The sequence below is a fragment of the Crassostrea angulata genome, chromosome 3 (assembly GCF_025612915.1).
Source record: "Crassostrea angulata isolate pt1a10 chromosome 3, ASM2561291v2, whole genome shotgun sequence".
Lineage (NCBI taxonomy): Eukaryota > Metazoa > Mollusca > Bivalvia > Ostreida > Ostreidae > Magallana > Magallana angulata.
The window spans coordinates 28,873,431-28,897,303 of record NC_069113.1 but is presented as its reverse complement, the minus strand read 5'-3'; the positions used below and the strand labels follow the sequence as shown (position 1 = coordinate 28,897,303).

The 23,873-nt window shown below is 31.6% G+C and overlaps 1 protein-coding gene across 4 annotated transcripts in view; it reads left to right on the top strand.

Moving 5' to 3' along the window:
• Window positions 1-23,509, top strand: part of LOC128178689 (integrator complex subunit 14-like) — a 42,747-nt gene extending 19,238 nt beyond the window's left edge. For all 4 annotated transcript variants that reach the window (XM_052845978.1, XM_052845977.1, XM_052845976.1 and 1 more), the window contains 7 exons: window positions 5,600-5,982; window positions 6,655-6,806; window positions 17,217-17,337; window positions 17,593-17,672; window positions 21,844-22,016; window positions 22,654-22,719; window positions 22,997-23,509. In XM_052845978.1, coding sequence (XP_052701938.1) covers window positions 5,600-5,982; window positions 6,655-6,806; window positions 17,217-17,337; window positions 17,593-17,672; window positions 21,844-22,016; window positions 22,654-22,719; window positions 22,997-23,224 — 1,203 coding nt within the window. In that variant the 3' untranslated portion in view covers window positions 23,225-23,509. The remainder of the gene's footprint in view (window positions 1-5,599; window positions 5,983-6,654; window positions 6,807-17,216; window positions 17,338-17,592; window positions 17,673-21,843; window positions 22,017-22,653; window positions 22,720-22,996) is intronic.
• Window positions 23,510-23,873: the final 364 nt, after the last annotated feature.

Below are 23,873 nucleotides of genomic sequence, written 5' to 3'. Positions count from 1 at the left end.
GGTTTCGGAATTTTCAATTTTGTCCTGGGGGTCAATTAATTGCTAAAAAATGATGGTTTTTTTTTTACAAAAAAACCTGTTTCAAAAACGTCATTTTCTTTTTGCTTTCTGCTACTTTTTGACTCCCTGGATGAAATCTAAATTTTTAAAACCTTACTGCATATCTATAGAACAGTCCCTATCATATACCAAGATATGATGTGTCTTTCCATTAAATCATAAGAGGAGTTCTGGGATCTATGGGTTTTTTTGAGTGATAAACGTCAATTTTCTGCTACTATTTGACTCCCTGGATGAAATTTAAATTTTTAAAACCTTATTGCACATCTATAGGACAGCCCCAATTATAACCCAAGAGATGACGTAGCAACTCCAAAAGTTGTAAGAGGAGTTCTGGGAACCATATTTTTTTGGCCAAAAAACGTCATTTTTTGTTGCCCACTGATCCCCTTAATAGAAAAAAAATTCTGGAACCTGATCACGCCTCAACATGACACCCCCAATCATATTCTAGAAGATCATTTGGCTACTGCAAAAAAAAAATGACGTTTTTGAAACCAGTTTTTTTGTAAAAAAAAAACGTCATTTTTTAGCCATTAAATGACCCCCAGGACAAAATTGAAAATTCCGAAACTTTATTGCGCATCTATAGGATACCCTAAAACATATTCCAAAAGATGATTTGTCTACTGTTGAAAATGTAGGAGGAGTTCGAGGAAGAAGGTTTTTTTTTAAAAAACGTCATTTTTTACCAATTATTTGACCCCCAGGACTAACAGAGAGTTTTTGAAACCTTTTTACAAAACAACATGATACCCCAAATCAAACTCCAAGAGTTCAGTTTGCTTGTTTATAAGATGTAAGAGCAGTTTGAGAAAGTAAAACGTGACAGACGGACGGACGGATGGACGGACGGACGGAACAGGGTAACAACAATATACCCGACCTTTCTTTAGAAAGTGCGGGTATAATTAAATAACACAACAGAAAAAAGAATGATTTTTGGTGCATAGTATTCAAAACTTGAGGATTATATAAATAAGCTGTCCCCTCCCTTTAAAAAAAACCACCAACTAATTTTAGCAGACCTTTTTCAATGTACTACTGTTTTGACATTTTTGGGAGTTAATTTAATCAACTCTCCTATGCAGTTACTCAGACAAACCGAAAGTGAAACAGTGTTTGGACCTCAGCACAAATCATTGCTGCTGACAAGACTTAGTTATTGAAAATAATTGATAAATTCAATGAAATGTATGCTAAAGCATTGTTTTTCAAGGAAAATTATTTATAAATACCTTGAAAATAGTCAGATTTTAAATGGTACGAACAATTTAAATATTTTTTATAGTCGTATGTATTCCTACGCCAGAGTTGAATATAGTCTCATTCAACTCGACGCTCGGCTGTCTCCGTAAATACTTGTCGGAGATTTACAGTGTCAGCCAAGCATTTGTTTGAACCAGACTAGAGTTCAATATTGCTTGGATCCATACAAGAAATATTTCTATGACTGATATACATAGTTTGATTGAATTAATTTTATCTTTAAATATTATTTAACATGATTCATATGGGGGTTTCTCGACATTCTTGTCGAAAAAGTCCAAAAATTCATATTATAAAAATGTGTGTAATTCAAATACATATCAGAAACTACCTGTACTTGTCATGCAAAATAACATATCATTGATTTTAAAATAAACATTGACAAAATCAACTCCCGTCAGTTCTTCAGTACTTTGATTTAAAATGAGATAATTATTTGAAACCTTTCCATGCCTTAATTACAGTTTGTTGACGTCTGTTTCTGTGGTTCATATAATTTATGAGCCATTATTCTCATGTTCTTTCTTCTTTTGATCTTTTTATCTGCAAGAAGTGATTCCATTACAACATTTTGAAGGCAGTTTTAATGACACTTTTAAGGGACCTTTATTGATATGTGATAAGGTTCATATGCCACACTACTAGGTAATGCTTTGAGGTGTGTAGGCTTATTGATCTACAAAGTGGATTCGTTTTTATGCCCCCCCCCCCCCCCCCCTTCAAAGAAGGGAGGGCATATTGCTTTGCTGCTGTCTGTCTGCATGTCGGTCGGTTGGTCCACCAACAGTTTCCGTTCATTTTCTACACAGAGGATGAACATATTGAAATTAAATTTGGAATACAGATTTTTCATGATAATATCTAGATCAAGTTCGATAATAGGTACGATCAAGCAATTTTACGACTGAGTTATGGCCCTTGGACATTTGAAAATTCCAGTTATTTACAGTTTCCACTCATTTTCTTTGTAGAGGATGAACAGATATAAAATAAAATTTGGTTAAAGGCCTAGGTTTATCATGATAATATCCAGGTCAAGTTTGATATTGGGTATGATTGAGCAATTTTTAGCTCACCGAGACGAAGTCAGGGGGAGCTTATGCTATACCCTCGGCGTCGGTGTCGGTGTCGGCGTCGGCGTCCGGACCTGGTTAAAGTTTTTGTTGCAGGTCCTGTATCTAAGCTATTACTTGTCCTATCTTCACCAAACTTGCATGGATGATGCATCTGGACCTACTTATGGACTTGAAAGACTTGGATGCTGAATCTGAGTCCTAAATTTCAGATGCTGGAGGAGGTTAAGGTTGTTGGACCAGTTTTTGTTGCAGGTGCCCTCTGATGATTATATCTTAGTTACTACTTGTTCTAACTTCACCAGACTTCCATGGATAGTGCGTCTTATGATACTGATGCACCAGACAGGCTTGAATGCTGAATCTGAGCCATAGGTTTTGGAGGCTGGAGAAGGTTAAGGTTTTTGAGCTGGTTAAAGTTTTTAAAACAGGTGCCCTCTGATGATTATTTCTTAGTTATTACTTGTCCTAACTTCACCAGACTTCCATGGATGGTGCGTCTTATGATACTGATGCACCTGGCAGGCTTGAATGCTGAGTCTGAGCCATAGGTTTCAGATGCTGGATATGGTTAAGTTTTTTTGAACAGGTCACATGTTTAATAGATAATAGTACTATTTCAAACTTGCATAGTTGGTTAAACTGTAATATGAATGAATCACAGAGGAAGCTTCAGATGCAGAGCTTGATCTCCATTATCAAGGATGCTTAAAAATATATCTTAGTTATTACAGGTCCTAACTTCACCAAACTTGAATGGATGGTGTGTCTTATGATACAGATGCACCTGACAGGCATGGATGTTGAATCTGAGCCATAGGTTGCGGATGCTGGAGCAGGTTAAGGTTTTAATTGCTAGTGCCCTCTGATGATGATATCTTAGTTATTACTGGTCTGAACTTCACCAAACTTGCATGGAGATGCGTCTTATGTATACTGATGCACCCGACAGGCTTGAATGCTGAATCTGAGCCATAGGTTTCGGATGCTGGATGAGGTTTAGTTTTTTGGAACAGGTCACATGTTTTATAGATGATAGCTTGCATAGTTGATTTAACTATATTATAAATGAAACACAGAGGTTGCTTCAGATGCAGAGCCTGATCTCCATTACCAAGGATGCTAAAGAAATCTCCTACCTCACTCAAACCTGCTCGATAGATAGATGTGTTTGTTGATAAATGATATAACATGATTCCTATGATATAGAATTGTATGGTATGAAACAATATTGTTTAATATGATACAATATAATATCATATGTATTATTATAAAAAGTTATATGATATGATATGATATTGAATCAATTTTAAATATTTTATATTATGATATTGTATCATGATATTGTTATGTATAGTATTGTATATTATGATATAATATGGTATAATATTATATTGTATTATAAATTTATTATTTTATCACATGATACTATAACATAAGATATTGCAAAATATAATATTGTATCCTATGACACAATATTGTATATTCTATAATATTGTATCATACGATATTGTATAATATGATATAAGTTTCTGTAATATATAATTATATCACATGAAATTGTATAATATGATACTGTAATATTATATAATATTGTATCATACGATATTGTATAATATGATATTGGTTTATAATATGATATATTATCACATCACATGAAATTGTTTTGTATGATATTGTAAAATATATTATTGTATCATATGATACAATATGTATAATATAATATTGTATCATATAATATTTTACTTTATCACATAATATTGTATCATTTGATATGATACAATGTTGTACATATCAAATTATATTGTATCATATGATACAATATCATATTATGTATTATAAAAAAACGATACAGTATCATACAATATCATACTATTTTATACAATATAATATCATATGTTTCAATGTTATGATGTATTATGTAATATGATATTGTACTATAATACTATATTGTTTTATATATTATGATATTGTATTATGTGATCAAATACAATAACGTATAACACAATACAATGTCATATCATACGTTACAATATCATATCTCATCATTGTTTATTATGGTATTTTATTGTGTTATATGATATATGTTATAAATATGATAGGATGCAATATTTAATTTTATATTATTGCATTGATTAACATATGAACATATGATTATCATACAATTTTTTAACAGATGATATACGATATTGTGTCAAAACAGAATCCATGAATATCCAAGATCATAAAGTATGATTTTCATTTAATATGATAAAGGTGGTTTCATAAAGGTGAAGTCTCATAAGGGTGATGTCTCGTCTCGGTGAGCTTTGTAATCTGTGATTACCTATGTTTGACAGAGTTATGTCCCTTGGACGTAGATTTTTTTAAATTTATTTGCTGTTTTCGTTTATTTTCTTCGCAGAGGATGCACATATTGATATGAAATTTGGTATACAGGTTTATTTAAAAAATATCTAGATTGAGTTTGATTTTGGGTATGATAGAGCAATTTTCGACAGAGTTATGTCCCTTGGATTTAGAAAAATTCCAATTATTTGCAGTCAACGTTCATTTTCTTTGTGGATGTTTTCAATGGAGGGGGCATAAGTGTTTCACAAACATCTATTGTTTTTTAAGGTTTTTATTTTTTTTGCTCTGAAAGATGCAAAATAATACATGATATAATTTACAAATCTGAGTTGTATTTTTTAGAACTTTTATATATGACAATTCAAATACTCGCTACAAGCTTAATAATGTCAGTGACAATCAAAAAAGTCATTTTATATGCTTTTTTTTTTTAGCTCACCTGAACCAACATGACTTGGTTCACCTGTCAACCAACATTTTTTTCTGTTTGTTTGTCTGCCTGTCTGACTAATCACTTTTAAATCACTCATTGCATATCAACTGAAATTAATATTCATTTTATTTTAATTGAATTTAATTATTTTGTGCACTGAATCTTTACTGCAAAAGTGTTAATTAAATACACAGGTGATAAAGTACGCGTTTTCTGGAGTCAAGCAATACGCTTGGGTATTAATTACGCGGATATGTGATTTACATCATGCAAGAAGTGTTTTACAAAGTTTTAATCTTACCGAGAAACTAGTGTATATTTACTCCATGTGTAAATAACCACTTTTACAGTATACAAAAATTTAGAAAATGGTCTGCATTTTGACATGAACTTATTTATTTTAACACATCAGGTGATCCTTGTCACAGATGGCAAAACAGGCATTGGTCACAGATCCCTGAAAAATTCCCTGGAGACCTGGGATCAAAGGGAATCAAGTGGAGAGGACAAGTTCCCTCTTCCCTTCAAATTTCCTTGTAAATTACACATCATGGTCATCAGTAATCCCAATGACCCAGATCTGAAGAGTTCTTTCCCTTTGTTTGAAAAACTGATAGAGATGAATGGACAGGGAGGAGAGGTGTGTGTACCAGACAATGCCCTAACCCTACAGTCAGTGGAAGCCATGTTTACAAGACTGCAGGAGAAGTACTTCAAACCATACAATGGAATATTGAGATGTGGAAACTTCAAATGTTCAATTCAGTTATTTCCTCCCCCAGATCCATATAATGTGTAAGTTTTTAAATAATTAGTAAAACATGGTTATAATTAAGTGCCAAGGACAGGCAGTTTTGCTTAGTTATAAGCAAATTTTGTCATATCCGTCAAGTTTACAACATGTAATAAAGTCATGAGGAATGAATATCACTTGCTGTAAGTGTCAATTCATAATAAATGTGTTCTTTATAACTGTGTTTTACTGGACATGTACTAGTATTAAAATAACATGTTAGAACAATTCAGGGATGTTATTTTTCAGCAGAAATCTTGTTTGAGCAGATTTGAAAGTCAAAACGGTGTATGTAATTAAGAGACCCCCAACTGATAGAAATTTTCAAAGCATTTTAGCAAGTAAAATGCCATTATGCAATATTCATTTTGGGATTTGAAATCTTATTTGCGTTAAACATCATTTTGATGAGATGTGACCATAAATATGTACACATACAGAATTTTGACATACATGTAAGCTGGGACCCCATTTTTGCTGTTTAAAATTTTAGTATAATTTTTCAATGCAAAGAATTGGTGAGGAAGAGTTAAACATCCTTTAACTTACACTGCACTCATAGGTCATATTCATTGATTTTCCAACTTAACTCTTTAACACAAACAAATCAAAGACCATTAAGTAATCAATGCCATGTTAAGGAGCGCAATGATTGAGTGTTTGTTCTGACACAGGGTGGAGGAATTTGAAGAGGTGCATCAGGAGGTGGGCTCCTGTCTGGAGATCCTGGGCTTTGTGGACATCGCCGACGTCGCCAGTCCTCAAGCCCTTTCCCGACATCTGGTCCTCCCTCTCCCCTCGAAAGAACTCAAGGCTGCTGACAATGGTGGGTATTCTCTCTTAAGGTACTTCACTACACCGAGACTTATACTTTTTAAGACACTACGTCACAAGATGGCGATTTAAATGTTTTGTTAAACTGTTTGTATCAATCGATTCAGATGTATATTGTCATAGCTCAGTGGTTAAAGTATCAGACTTGTGAACCGCAGGTCATGAGTTCGAATCCACCTGGGGCTTTTGTTTATGTTTACTGAATGAAATTTTTGAAAACATCATTTTTTATCTAAAATTGTACATTTTTTCGCCTATTTGACATATTTACTTTTTATCCATCATGCTTTCTGTCATAATCAAGTAATTTTCTGCTGATTTGAGAAACAATTTCACGGTGTAGTGAGGCACCTTAAGGTATTCGATGTATAACGACCACGTTTTGTACCTTATAAATGAATGGTCCGATATTCTTAATCATGATATCATTTTGAAGGTGTTATCAAGTAAAAATACTCTACCAAAGGAATTTTCAAAATTTTGATTATGGTCCAACTAATTACAGCTTGAATTTTGCATTGAAGTCTATGGGCAATGCATGTTTTATTAAAATATTGTAAAAATTAACTTAAAATTCCTAAAACTCTTTTGGTTAATACATGCATAAACTTTCTCTTTATTTAAATATGAAATAAAATGAATCATTTACCGCAGATATTTTGACGAAATTAAAATTTTCTTTTTTTTCATCAAGGGGAGATAACTCTTTTAAAAAATTTAAAGTGCGAAATGACCAGCTCCTTAAATGTTGTCTGTCATGTGAATTTGGTTCATTTCACTTTCATAGTTATCTAGCAATAAATATTTACCTAGTTTAAAATGATTCAAAATTGTTCAATATCCCTTCATTATACATTGAATACCTTAAGTTGGTAATGTTTAGAATCTGTCTAAGGTAGTCCATCCATAACTAAGACGAATTTAACAATTTTGATTGATCTATACTACATCAAATACATCTTTAAAAGTTATTATGAGGCTGACAAAAACCAAACTCGGGGGTATGTATGTAGTCAAGTAATTGAACTTTTTGCACTGAAAACTTTTAAAAAGAGTTGTCTGCCCTTTACAAAAATTTTAAAACATCATTTTTTGAAAATATGTAATGTAATTATAAATTATGAACTATTTTAGCATATTCAAATAAAGGGTAAATTTTTGCAACGTTTTACCAAGAGAAATGTGGAGAAATTACTTGTACTAAAAAATATACTTAAAAATGCATTTTTCTTATAGACTTCCACATCAACATATGATAAATTTGTCAATACTCAATATTATTTTTTTTATTTCAGAGGGGAATCTTTATTATTCAATAAACCCCTTAAAATCACACTAAGATTTTAGTGATTGAACTTGCAATCTATTAGATATGAAATGTGATTGTTATGGATGGACTACCTTAAAGGAAGAATTATCAAAGCTTTTTTCATCCCTAGTCATGTATACGGTTTGTCTATCTTCTCTCCTGCTGCCTTTCAGTAACTTTTTATTTTAAGTTTAGTGTTTAGCAAAATTTCTAAGAAGTAGGGATGGCAATCTCTAACTTGTTAACCGATTACTTGGTCAGAACTATGGTAACCGGTTTCAGAATCAGTAATCGGTCGGTCGTATAAAAGAAAAATAAGAATATTTAAACTCTATTTCATAATAAATTTTATTTTATTGTCTTTTGAGACTATTATCTAATCAAGTTAAATTTGAGACCGTTCAAACCCCAGGCTGGCTCTGAGCTCTAGCTTGGACACTCGACAATTGGGCAGTAGGTGTTAATTATAATGAATGTGAAGGAGTCTCGGGGGAGAATGTTTCAAACATACAATTTCCTTTTAATTTTTTACAGTGAAATAAATGTCAACTTCTGAGTAAACTATGTGCAAAATATAAAGTAAATTAAACGGATAGTTTATCTGTTTGCTGTGCTCAAATTTTGGTAATATGTTTGAATCATCCCTGACGTTTTATATAAGATTATATAGGAAAAAGGGGGTTTTCATTTTTAGTTTCATATGTAAAAAATTACAAACATATGATTTTCTTTCCATTTTCAGCAATGGAAGGATAACATATAAGTTAACTTTCTGCCAAATAAAAACAAAATTGATCAGATAGTTTTTATGTTATATGTCCTGTCAGATAGTTTGGTCCTATAAATTTGTCGTGACAGCCATTTTACATATAGAGTTATATAGAATAAAAGGATGTTTACATATCAAATTTAATTTTATTTGTAATAGATAAAAAGATACCTAATTTCCACTCACACAGAACTTGAAAGGATCTTGCATATGTTTTTATTTTGCAAGTAATGTTTTTAATTTTAATTATTGACGCTGCAATAAAAATGCACTACATTTATTTTTGTCAGTTGTTATTTCAAAGTTTCAACTGACGTCATCGTAAGACATTGACTCTGAAGTGGATAATGTCGATTTTGAAGAAGCGGCAAAATGATCAAAATACTTCTAAATATTATTCTAACGATTCCTTTTGCTAAAAATAATTCTTATGATAAGTATTTTTCTGGGAAAGTTTTCAGTCCAAAAAGCAGTAACTTGTATGAAAGCACAGGTTTTTCAGATTAAAGTTTGATCAAACCATGATTCCCTAGAGAAAAGTGGGGCCATAAAGGGGGGGTGTTATATAGAAATAGAATTTTTTTTTACAGATACAACAACAAAAGGGGCTTGATATTTACCATAAAAATATGTGGATAAAAATCCACAGATTTTAAAAAATATTGAGTAAAATCTACTGTACTTAGTTGTCAATTTTAAGATATTTTGATACTGTAATTATGCTTATTTGATCAGAGTTAAGGCAATTGTTGCTCAGGTAAGCAATGTGGCCCCTGGGCCTCTTGTTTTTCTTTTTTAAAATTTATTCCATGGTATCCATCATGGGCAAATTTGACTTTCTTGATAACCTTGACTTCATCACTCTTTGTGGTGTGTTTTGGCTTAACTCCTAAGAAATGGTTTGAGCTTAGCTTTGCACTCAGTTGTGGATGTTTTATCAATTTAATTATTTATTAATTTAAGGGACCAGGCAAAATTTATCACAATGATAGGACCAGTACAAATAAAAATATTTATTAAAAAAATTGACGTCACATGGCTTTCACATTGAAAAAAATATGTGGCTTAAAAAAAGTTACTGTCTCATGGATAATCATATGCTTCTTCATAAGTAAAGTAGAAAGTAGGAATTTCCTATCCTGGTGACAATTATATAGGCTTTAGTTAATTACTGAGATAAGAATACATACCTTAAAACAGTTTTAATCATTTTAATCATTAAATTCATAAATTTGCAGCAATTTTGCTGTCTGATTCTATGAAATACATTAAGCAACCTGACTTATATATAACCCAATTTAAAAAACAAGAAGCCAATTGGCCTTAACGGTCACCTGAGTAGCGTATAACCCTTACACAAACTTGTCAAGGAGTCTCATATATGCATTTAATTAATTACGGTAGGTTTCATTCTGGAGTAGAAAAATTATAAATTTGTAATGACGACCACCTCCCTGCCTGAAATCTTTGAAAAAGAACTGTGAAACCTATAATTTTGGTGAAAAACTGACAGATCTGGTCTACAAAATCATGAATTCAGTTTTCCTTTCAGGTGTGTGGGAGAAAAGAAGATAATTTTTTAACATCATATGCATTAACACCTATACATCCATTTTGGCCCTGCCCTAGAGTCAAAACCCATACTCCAGGGAACATGAAAATTAAAATTTCAGTAGAGAACTTCCTGGTAAACATAATTATAGGTCAGTTTTTTATACAGATGTGTGAGAATAGAGAAGAAAATTTTTAAACATTATATGCATTAACACTCTATTGCTCCCTCCCTCCCATGTCCTGAACCCCTGACCCAGGGGCGATGAAATTCACAATTTAGGTAGAGGAGTTAGTGGACATCATAACCATGTATTCAGTCACCGTAGAGCCTGAACCCCTGGCCCAGGGGTCATGAATTTCACAATTTTGGTAGAGAGCGTCATGGACATCACAACCAGGCATTTAGTTTTTAACAAATATATATGGGAGTAGAGAAGAAGATTTTCTAAGATTTGATGCATTTTTACTATATGGCCATATTGGCCTCACCCTAGAGCCTGAACCCCTGGCCCAGGGGTCATGAATTTTAACAATTTTGGTAGAGGGCCTCATGGACATCACAACCAGGCATTTAGTTTTTAACAAATATAAATTGGAGTAGAGAAGATTTTTGAAGATTTAATGCATTTTTACTGTATGGCCATATTGGCCCCACGCTAGAGCCTGAATCCCTGACACAAGGGTCATGAATTTCACAATTTTGGTAGAGGGCCTTAAGGACATCATAATCATGCATTTAGTTTTTAACAAATATACAGCTTTCTCCACTTATATTGAAATTGCTTATTTTGAACTTCCGCTTATTTTGAAATAGAAATTAATCCCCAGTTTTTGCCTCTCATTTTCTTTGCATTGATTTAACGGATATAATAAAATCAACTATTTTGAATTGTTATACTTTCATGTTAAATATTGAAATCTGATTGGTTAAGACACAGTTCATAATCCGTTCTATTACCCTCAGCGCACTTAGCAACGCACTTAGCAACGGGTAACATTACAAATTGTTACATTTGCGAAAATTATGCGCGTACGGTTCGCTGTAGAATTCACGTTATTCCTATATAAAAGCAGTAAAATTTTCTTAAAAATTAAGACATTCAGTATAACAAAATAAATAGTGCCTGTTTAGGAGGATAACAGTTGAAATTGACACCCCTCGAAAACCATTGTCAACCTCCGCTTCGCGTCGGTTGACAATGGTTTTCTCGGGGTGTCAATTTCAACTGTTACCCTCCCAAACAGGCACTATTTATATAATATTGCTTATATTGAAGCCACTGATCGGTCCCCATAGGTGATAATTAGTTGTTTTTATAACGGTTATATTGAAGTACTCCGTGGCGGCTGTCGTCACTGTTGGTGACAGTAATTATGCTAGACTGACTGGTTGATATACAAAGGTGTGAATTGATGATAAATTCTCATCATCTGTGTTTTTATACTTCTTTTAAATAGTTAAATTTATTCACTGTTGATTTTTTTTTTTACGTATACGGATGTATTGAGGCTAGACGTAATATGGAAACCCCACGGAAAAGAGAAAACTTATCTTCGGGCACTAAATACGAACTAGTTATGGCTATTGATAAAAGGACAAAGCCTAAATTCGAAAAAGCTAAGGATTTTGAGATTATCGCGAGTACACGTATGATGATATATAAGCAGCATTCAGCAGTTTTTGAAGCAATTGAGTCTGGTGATTTTTCTCTAAAACGTAAAAGAATGCGACCGGAGATTAGGATGAGCTTTAAGAAAGTAACAATATGAAACTTACAATTTTAATCAAACTTTTAAGGACTAATAATGTAATAATCCACTGTTATAAATGAATGATGACCAAATAATTTGTTGGGGTTTGGTTTTCTATTCTTACATCGGGATTGAACTTTCAAAAATGGCGGCTTCACATCAGTCAATATCGCTTATATTAAAATGCGGATATATTGAAATAATTTGCATGGTCCCCTGAATTTGAATTTATCCGGAGTAGGCTGTATATTGTAGTAGAGAAGAAGATTTTCTAAGATTTTATACATTTTTACTATATGGCCATATTGGCCCCACCCTAGACCCTGAACCCCTGACCCAGGGGCCATGAATTTCACAATTTTGGTAGAGGGCTTCATGGACATCATAACTATGCAACCATTTTTTTCCTCATATGTGTGGGAGTAGAGAAGAAGATTTTTGAAAATTTGGCCTTTTTTGCATATTTGGCACCACATGTGGCGCCCCGGGGGTGGTAGAGCCATGAATTTCACAATTCAGATTCCTCTTACCATAGGGATGCCTCACACCAAAAATGGTAGCAATCAGCCTTGTAGTTTTTAGCTCACCTGAGCTGAAATCTCAAGTGAGCTTTTCTGATCACAGTTTGTCCATCGTCCATCTGTCTGTCCGTAAACTTTTCACATTTTAAACTTCTTCTCTAAAACTACTTAGCCAATTTCAACCAAATTTAGCACAGAGAATCCTTATGGAAAGGTGATTATAAATTGCAGAAATAAAAGACCGATCTTTATTTAAAACGGAGAAAACCTTGAAACTGTAGAAAAAGGGGGGTACATTTAAAAAAATCTTCTTCTCAAGAACTACTGAGTCAAATTCAACGTAATTTAGCATAAATAATCCTTATGGAAAGGAAAATATAAATTGCAAAAATTAAGGGCTAATTCTGTTTCAAATTTGAGTAATTTAAAAAAATAAAGAGATAATCGCGGTCAATCAGTTTATAACTTCGGGTTCGGTATTCCATATCGAAAACGAAAGTTCTTTGTTTGAAGCAGCCATGTTTGAATGACAAACGGGGACAAACGGGTCAAAATGGAAAAGATGAATTTGCTTGTTGTGCAACAGTTTATGTGCGAAGGGATACTTGAAACATGCCAAATATATATGTGCCGATTTCGTGAAGTAAGTAGAGGTTAAATCTTTCAATACATTGACATTTTCACTTGTGACAGTGATTTTAGATTGTTTTGATTTTTGTTTCATTTTCGCTATGTTTTTTAACTTGAGGGGAACTATCACCTGTATTTTGGAATTTTAACGTATCGAATCAAATATAGACTTCGGTAAATCAGACAGCTGATTGTTAACCTGCGCAAAATGAGCAAAATCTGATGCACTTACAACATAATTATTATAAATACGATACATTCTATTGGTAATTCGGTATGATCTCTACATAATGGTTGATGAATACAACGTGTTTTGTTAAGATGCTCAGCATTTTCAGTATAAACAGCGATTGTTTTGGCTGCTAGAATATATATATATTATAAATGAAACGCACTGGTTGCTTCAGATGCAGAGCCTGATCTCCATTATCAAAGATGCTAAAGAAATCTCCTACCTCACTCAAGCCTGCTTGATAGATAGATGTGGTTGTTGTTAAATAATATAACATGATTCTTATGATATAATATTGTATGATATGAAACACTATTGTTTAATATGATACAATATATAGAGGATATCTATATTGTGTGATTTTATATTTGCTTTATCCCACGAGTTGAAATGGTGTATATATTCGCGAGGCTTGCCGAGCAAATATTACCATTTCAACGAGTTGGATAAAGCAAATATAAAATCACACAATTATAGATGTTCTATTTATCTCATACAATTTAATTTATATAATGAATCTTTTGAGACAGTCCCTTATATGACCTGAATTGATTTTTTCAAAGATTAAAAGCGATGATGCTATGTTGTGTTTTACGGTTATTGTGACCTTGCTCAATACAATTTAGTACGTCATTTCTGAGATACATGTAAATTCTAACTCTTTTAAAGTAAAGTTTCACTGAAACAAGCCTTGAAATAATTTTTTAGCTCTAAATAATTTTTCTTAGAGCTTATTCAATTTATTAAATGGAAATACTGATCTGAAGACTTTTAAAAATAATCAAGTTTGTTGACATACACAAAGTTGCGAATGCTCGTTAGTTTGAATTGACTCGAACGAAGAACAGTTGTTTAGGTTTTATAAAACAAACACTAGCCTTATGATTAGAAATTGAAAATAGTGAATAAGGATGCTTACTAGTGGTGGAATAAAAGTCTTATGAAATATTATTTCAGTAAGTTCTTGTATATAAACATAACCAGAGCGCTCTTTTTTCATCGCGTCGTCAGGATGAACTCTTTGATAGTTAATGTGATTTGCAGTTTTATAAACTACACAAAGAAAATTGAAAGTTGGAAGGGGGCTAAACTTATAAAAAATCTTGACAAACAAAGAAAAAAGGGTCTTGTTTTTACGGTTACGTATAACCCCCCCCCACAATAGCCCCCGGTTCTGACACTAATGCTACGCAATTATGTGTTTTCCTTCATATTTTTAATTTAAATCTTTGACATATCCATTTTACATCAATTTTTGTTATAGATAGAGTTATGTTGAAAGTACTAGCAACTCTCCGAAAATAGGTCACTGAAACGTTGAAGCGAGGGGTTGTGTCACAAATATTTCGGACTGGAAGTATTTGATAAAGCATCACCCGTTTGATATAGCACACGGGTAATATACATCACACGTATGAGATAAAATATCATATGTTATATTGTAAAAAGTTATAGGATACAATATGACATTGTTTCAATTTTTTTGATATTTTATGATATGAAATTGTATCATGATATTGTAATGTATAGTATTGTATATTATGATACAATATTGTTTAATATTATATTGTATTATTAATTTATTATTTTATCACATGATATTGTTACATATGTTATTGCAATATATCCTATGATACAATATTGTATATTCTATAATATTGCATCATATGATATTGTATAATATGATACTGGTTTCTATAATATAGAATTATATCACATGAAATTGTATTATATGATATTGTAATATTATATAATATCGTATCATATGGTATTGGTTTATATGATATTGGTTAATATGATATATTATTTTATCACATGAACTTGTTAATATGATATTGTAATATATATTATTGTATCATATGATACAAAATGTATATTATGATATTGTATTATATAATATTTTACTTTATCACATGATATTGTATTATTTGATATGATACAATGTTGTATCAAATTATATTGTATCACATGATACAGTATCATTTTATGTATAAAATATGATATCAGTATCATACAATGCAATATTATACTATATTATACAATATAATTTTATCACATTTTTATATGATATTGTATCATATTATACTATATTGTATTATAATATATTATGAAATTGTTTCATGTGACAATAATGTATAACACAATACAATGTCATATCATATGTTATAATATCATATCTCATTATTGTTTATTACGATATTTTATTGTATTATATGATAAATATTGTAAGCATGATAGGACTTAATATTGTATTTTATATTATTGTATTGATTAACATTGATAAAGGTGGTCTCATAAAGGTGATGTCTCATAAGGGTAATGCCTCGTCTTGGTGAGCTTTGTTATCTGTGATTACCTATGTTTGAACTGTGTAATTTACTCTGTACTAAAAACCTCAACCTAAACAATGTGTAATGTTTTGAGAATTTATATCATTAATGATTTTGATTATTCATTGAAATTGCATCAAATAGTCAATTAAAATTATGATTATTGTGTAAATTTTGATATATCATGCACTCATAATAAAAGTGATGCATTGTGTGACATTACTTTTGGATTAATCTCTGTTTCTTTTCTTTGATGTATTCAATGATTACATACAGTCCCTTATGAATCAGCACATAATCATTTTATTGGCTGTTCTTAGGGTTTTTTCAAGTACATTAGCGATTATTCTGATTTTATTAAACTTGATTACTCCGTGTCCAGTTATGCAGTAAAACGTCATTGCTTTACATAGACACTGCTAAAAATACATCGATCATTTGTACGACTTGATAATGACGATATACGACATACACACGTTTCTTCAGAATGTTTATTTAACAACGATCAATGAGTTTGACTATAATTAATCGATTAAATCATTTCTTTTGATGTTTTGGTTTATATCTGCAAACATTAAATTATTACTTTTAAGCACTAAGCTCGGTTGCCGTTCTTCTCTACCTATGATGATCTTCATGCAACTTCTCTGCTGTTGTATAAGAAACTCTTTACGAAGCGTCTAATGATATTTGATACCGCCCATGTAAATCATGGCGTCTGTTTTAAGTAAAATTGTAAGAACTTTTACTCTAATATCGCTTGGGCCATGTTCCGATCACGATCGAAATTACAGTAATTTCGCTTGGGTTATAAAATTATCAGTAAACATCGATAGTTATTTGGAAAAATGGCGGCCGTCATTTTTCATCACTGTGCTATGTTCCAATCACAAAATTAAAGAAATTGCGCATGGATTATAAAATTATCATGAAACAACGATAGTTTGGGGGGAAATGGCGGCCGTTGATTTCGCCATTTTTTGGGTGCATGTTATACATAGCACCTGCTGTTTTTTTGCCCTTTTATGGTCAACTTTGGGGGGTGCGTATTATACACGAGTGCGTATTATACACGATACATTACGGTACCTGGTACGTGTCAAATTATACAACTCTGGACCTCTGAACTCAATGATAATATTACGTGGGCATTTAAAGGGCTTTTTAAAGGGCAATTAATTTCAATTGTAATACATGTACCAAGATTATATCAAAGTGACATTTATTGAAAATCAGCTGAATTGACTGAAAGTGCTATGACTCTTTCCAATGAAAGATAAACAGATTTTTCTTTTACTGGCCCAGATTCTGAAAATAAAAAGGAAGAAGAAGAATCAACACAAGAAGATGGCAAGATTCCAAGCTTTACTGTTCTTCTTCACGGAAGTTTGAAAGTAGAAGGCATGGTGGCCCTTGCACATGTTGCGTAAGTATTGGGGCATCAAGTATATGTATCAGAAGACGGGGTCCGTGAATTATAACACTTAGGGACTTGCCCTGCCAGCATTGAAAATGTGAAAATCTGCATGGTCAATTTAAGAAAACTTCCTTGAAAACAAAAAAATAGTACAATTCTTTTTCAAGAAAATTTATTTTGATAATATTTTTTAAAAATGTCAGTGCAATGTTATTAAAATTTATAATTTGATATCATATTTATATGCAAAATTTTAAATTTTAGAGAAAATTGGTATGGGATTTTATACTCCTGGGCTGATAGCAAAAAGAAAAGCAATCTAATGCTGAGTTTGTTGGAACCAGGTAGGTATTATCATTGATTCAACCGATTCAATCAGTGGCTTAGAAAACCTTAAATATTTAAATAAATAAGAGGTAAATTCAGATTCATTAATTAGTTATTAACAAATAGCCTATAGTCATTCATATTACACTCAATCAGAGCATGATAGAAGCATTTGCCTAACACCCAGGATTTGGGTGTTTCCTGTTGTTTCCTCAATATTCGGTGTATGCCAATTTTTGTAGATTTTGTTGAGTTGATTCACAGAATTAAATGTTTATTGAAGTGCAATTTCTAATACGTGTAACATTTTGTAAATTGACAGGATAACTGTCCATGAATTGAAGTACTGGTACCCTTGAAATTGTGATTTTGTTAAATCCGTAAAGAATGTTGATGAAACCATAGTAGAAATGACAAGCAAATATGTCATAACAGGGCCACAAAACATGCAAAATGAAGAAACACATTGCTTGACAAAATGTATCATACCAGAAAATGATTGAGTCCTTAGAGTAAATGATGTTAGTTCTACAAAAAAGTGAATATAAAACCAGTGATTATATAAATGTTATTGATTCATTGAGGTATTTTTTGGGAGAAATTCGAGTTCTTGTGCTATGGAAAGACCATAGAGCTATGTCAGATAATCCCAGTTTGTTAAAGTGTTTTACTGAAACAAAACACCTGGAGACAAAATTGCAAATGTCAATATTTAGAAGAGAATTATGACAATGGTGGGAATTTATGGAAATGACAAGTAGAGATAAAACATTAATCTTGCAGAATTAAGTGAGCATACATTATTTATGACAATTCCAATGAAATACAGCCCCCTTCCCCAGTCCATTTGGTTTAACCTTTTACTAATATCTTGACATGTAAAAAACACACAAAAAAACCAAAAACTAAGCATTCAGGCCAACACTGAAAGAGATGGGAAAAGGAAATGATAAATTTATGAAAAATTTTTGTTCGATTCCAGCACACTTTCCCTTGCACTCTTGGACTGATATTGGCTTTCTTAATGTTAAAGTAAATAAGATAGGTTCTTATTGGATTATTGGAAATAGACCTATAAATGTAGTCAGATTACCTGATAAATACATGTGTGTGGAAATAGAATTCTACTAACACCAGATAACCAGTCACTGAGGTGATATAGATTACATATGTTGTAAAATTGAATGGATACATCCACCAACCATGAAAAACAAAACCTAGCTGAACACATAAGTGAAAATATTGAGGACTGTTAATTGCACAGTTATAGAACAATATTAATTATCCTTATAGAAATATACCAGAAATGTACAACAGACTACATTTGATATGGTCAAATATCTGCCTCCTAAATTAACCAACTTTTAAATAGTATCGTATCAAAATCAAATCTTCATAAAACATTTTACAGAGGATCGATGTTTATCACACTGATCTTTATATTCATTCTTTATAGTCATGAAATGGCTGGGACATATAGTGTTACCCAGTTCTGTCCTTCTGGCCTTCCGCCCTTCTGTCATTTTGTCATCATTCACTTTCCGATCATTATCTCAACAACTTTTGCCCACTCTCAACTCAAATTTGATATATGGATGTATCTTATGAATATACAGGCTGAGTTCGAATTTGAGTTTGGTCCGCTGATTTTTGACAGAGTTATGCCTCTTGAACTTAAAGGTGGTATGGACATCTTTCAATATTAATGAGGATTAAAGTACATTATAACTGACAGACTTTCACTGGTTTAGAATTTTCAAATTTTACAATTAGGGATGTCAATTTTACTCGGTTGGCTTAGTCGATTAATTGGAGGCTTTAGTCGAGTGATAGTCGAGTACTCGATGATTTTAGCATATTTGAAACTGAGAGTCTGTTTTTAATCAAATAATGTTATTGCCACATTTATCTTATCTTAAATTAAAGAACATCTAAAAACTTATAACATATACCAAATGTATTTGATTTCCTGTGACTCTTTCATATAATTTAGCTCCGTATCATCATAGGCAAATCAAATGTGACCTGTTCCATGGTACTAAGTCATTGTCCTTGCCTGATCAATAATCAAAGTTTAATGATTATAAAAACAAATGCCTTAAGGATGATGTTTACTCAGAATGAAAAAAAATTCCACTAATGATAATGAAAAACCAACTATTGTGTGTTATAGACCTTACATGGTAGTGTTATTCTTCACTTTCAAAAAAGTAGGTCAATGACCTACTTCTTGAGTTAATGGCCATTGAATATTTTTTGAAAATTTAAGAAAAATCCATAAAAATTTTACACTATGATTGAGATTTTCTTAATTGTGAAAATAATACAAATTGATTAACTCCTCAACAAATGAAATACAGTTTATGAATGGTAGTGACATTAAATATATACATACATGTAGCATTAAGTTTTCATTCACAATTTTCATTGATATTCTAGTCCAAATTTCCTCTATCAGTTTTCAAATTACTAACCAGTTTTGATTCATTATAACAAAAAACTGAATGATGATAATGCTAAAACATTTATAGTATTAAACTAAGTATTTTGACCTTTCTCTGCTGGCAAAAAATTTTAATGAGGTCAATGATCAAAATTTTGAGATATGATGTCTTTTATCATTTTTAAGCATTTTTTTAAATACTTTTGTAGTGTGTGCCATACGATTATCTAAATGAAAAAGCAAAATAAAACCAACAGAAAATATGCAAAATTATGTTGACTATCAAATTAAATCTTAGCTTTAAATATAATAGTACTACCAAAAATATTTCAGTGGAAAACAAAATCTGAAAAATTTAGTCCGAATTTCCTGTTTTGCTAAAAGTCAAACTTTGTCAGAGCCTAATTCCATAATTTAGTAAAAATATCGATTGTTATGTCAATAATAATTTATACTCATGAAATTGAACTTTTTAACAATCCGGATTTGAGAACTCCAACACTGAGTAAACAATGTCCTTAAGATATAATTATTGATGTGATTAAAGTTTTGATTATACAAACATCTAATCCAATAAATAACATAGAAGAAACACAAATTGTTCTCAGGTAACGGTAAATGTCTGTCTAAGTAAAACAAAAGAGATTAATTATTAGCCGCTTCAAAACTATACAAGAGACATCAAAGAAAAAAGCGTAACTTACGAATCAAACATGTCGATAAAAGAAAAACTGTTTTCAACATTTGTAGAACAAAAACTGCCGTGTTAAGACTAAATTGATAATATTTTTAAATTTATATATTACTTTATTACGAGTAATCTTCTAAGAAAATTTTAGTCGATGATTAGTGTGACCGAGCGATAGTCGAATACTCAGTACTCGTTGACATCCCTATATATTTACAATATTAAACCAAAAAATAGCTTTTTAAAATATTTGGAGAGGTAAAAATTGTAAAACCCCAAGCGAGATTCAACTCATGACTTACAGATTCGTAATAAACCCACTAACCCACTGTGCTACGCTGTTAGGTGACAATAATGGGAAAGAAAAGACTTATATAATTACACTTCATTTTATTGTTTATTTTGATAAACAGTATGTCACAATATGGAAGTGTTACCATACCACCTTAAAGGAAAATGAGCAATTTTCAGGGATTTATAACTTATTCTGCAATCAAACAAATGTTATTCTAAATTTAACATTTGAAATTTTGTCATTTTTCTTTAAATATTTTTGCCTATGGAAGCAAAAGAGCACAAGTCTGCTCAAGTACAATTTTTACAAAAGTTTTTGTTTTTATAATTATACACATCATAGTTAACAATGGTACTTGAGCAAGCTTGCAGTTGATATTTCCAAGTTGTACAACCATCGGAAAACACCCATATTTTTGCTAACAAACATTAATTTATCAACGGAAAATAAAACAATCTTTATGGCGTTATTTGATTATGACATCCTAAGGATGATAACCTGTACATACTTGTTTTCGATACAGTACGCTTTCATTTTACAACTATTTTCAAACTTGTTTTGAAGCTTTCTATAGAACTTAGGCAAGAAATGCACAATACCACATGTTTTCCTTTGATTAGTTATAAACACAATTCTTTTTATAAATCCATTAATTTCAGGATATGTTTAAAAAATGCAGGGAATGAAAATCACTTAGATGTTTTATTATGTTATATCTGTTCGGTGCGTTTGAGCTGTCGTCGATATGAAACATATTTACAGGTCGAGAGCCTGTCAGTTGGATTGGCAATATAAAAAACCTGGCTCCCATCTCTGACTTTGTTGAACCACCCTATGGAGAGGATGACAACAAGACTCCGTTCCCAATCCGACCCGCAGAGAAACACAGCTATGCACAGAGTTGTGTTGTGTGGATTAAACCATCTGGACTCCAGGTCAGCTGATTATCTAAAAAAAAAAAAAAAAAAACAACCCATAAAATCCTTTCAAGATTTTTAATAAAAAAACTTAAGGTATTCGATGTATAACGACCATGTTTTGTACCTAATAAATGAATGGTCCGATATTCTTAAACATGATATCATTTTGAAGATGTTATAAAATAAAAATACTCCACCAAAGGAATTTTCAAAATATTGATTATGGTCCAACTAATTACACCTTGAATTTTGCATTGGAGTCTATGGACAACGTATGTTTTAATAAGATATTGTAAAAAGTAACTTAAAATTTGTAAAACTCTCTTGGTTAATACATGCATAAACTTTCTCTCTTTTAAAATATGAAATAAAATGAAACATTTACCGCAGATATTTTGACGAAATTAAAATGTTCTTCTTTTTAACAAGGGGAGATAACTCTTTAAAAAGTTTTAAGGTTCAAAATGACCGGCTTCTTACATGTTGTCAGTCATGTGAATTTGGTTAATTTCACTTTTATTGTTATCTAGAAACACATATTTAACTAGTTTAAACTGATTCAAAAATTTTCAACATCTCTTCATTATACATTGAATACCTTAAAGAATGCCATCTAACATGATTACCAATAGTGAAACATCTCACCTTTTAGGCTGACATACAAAAAGTACTCAGACATGCCAGAAAGTTACCAGAGAAACATCAGCAATTCTATAAGGTGAATTCTTTGTTTTTTGTTCTATAAATATCAAAATTTATTTCACAGCATATACAGCTGTACACATTAAAATTGAAAGTTTGGATTAAAAGATAGTATGACCTAGCTAATACAGGTGATGAAGTAAGTAAGTGCAGGGTTTCTTCACAGTTCTATTGAAATTTGTTTTGCTTGAATTATATTCAGAAAGCCTATCAATTCAATTTTTTTATTCAATGATTCTGAAATTGGAGAGTAGTTTTGGCTAATGAATGGTAAACTCTTTGCTGGATTGAAGGAGTTAAACAGACTGCGGAGAGCTGCATTATCCTTTGGATTTCATGACCTTTTTGAAGCCATGGCGTCCATGTTGGATAGAGAGTGCACTATGCTGCCTGGATCAGCACATCCGGACGCTGCACTCCAGCTGACCCATGCTGCTAATGTGCTGAGGAGTGAGATGGCTACAGACATTGCACAAGTCATTCTTCCATTGAGGACCAATTTCAATCAAGATACAACATGATTAGAACCTAGTGTTATAGAAAGGTGCAGAATCACAGAAAGAAAAACTGAATCAATCATATTCAGCCTTGTCTCTATTTGGACTGAAAATTTGGTCAAATTGGTGGGAAGCAAAATTGCATTCAACGATGCAAATATGAAGATAAAAGTTGTTCTTCAATAAAAGTATGGTAGAATGAGAAGAATTGCTTGCAACCTCATAAAATGTTGATTTTGAATGACCTAACATTTTTTTTTCTTCAGATGTTCATGTGGCAAAATGAAATAAAATGCTACAGTGCCAACATTATTGTTTATCAGTTTGTTTGAAAACATGATGGTAGCATTAAACAGTATTCTAAAGAAAAATTTCATAATAGACAGACACATAACTGCAAATCTTTTTATATCTTAAACATAACACATAAGATAAAGTATGTTTAAGAGAAAAATATGAATTCATTATGTCTACTAGTTTAGTCTTACATTATCTGTAAAAGATTTATGATGAGTGATTGTTTTTCAACAACTGTGTTTATGGCTGAATGAATGTTCAATGGGATAATGTTACATGGTCAAATCAAATTCTTTATTTTAAGTATTTTCAAGTCACTAAAGTAATTTGTAACAATATTGTTAGTTCATTATAATTCATTCATGCTACCTCTCTC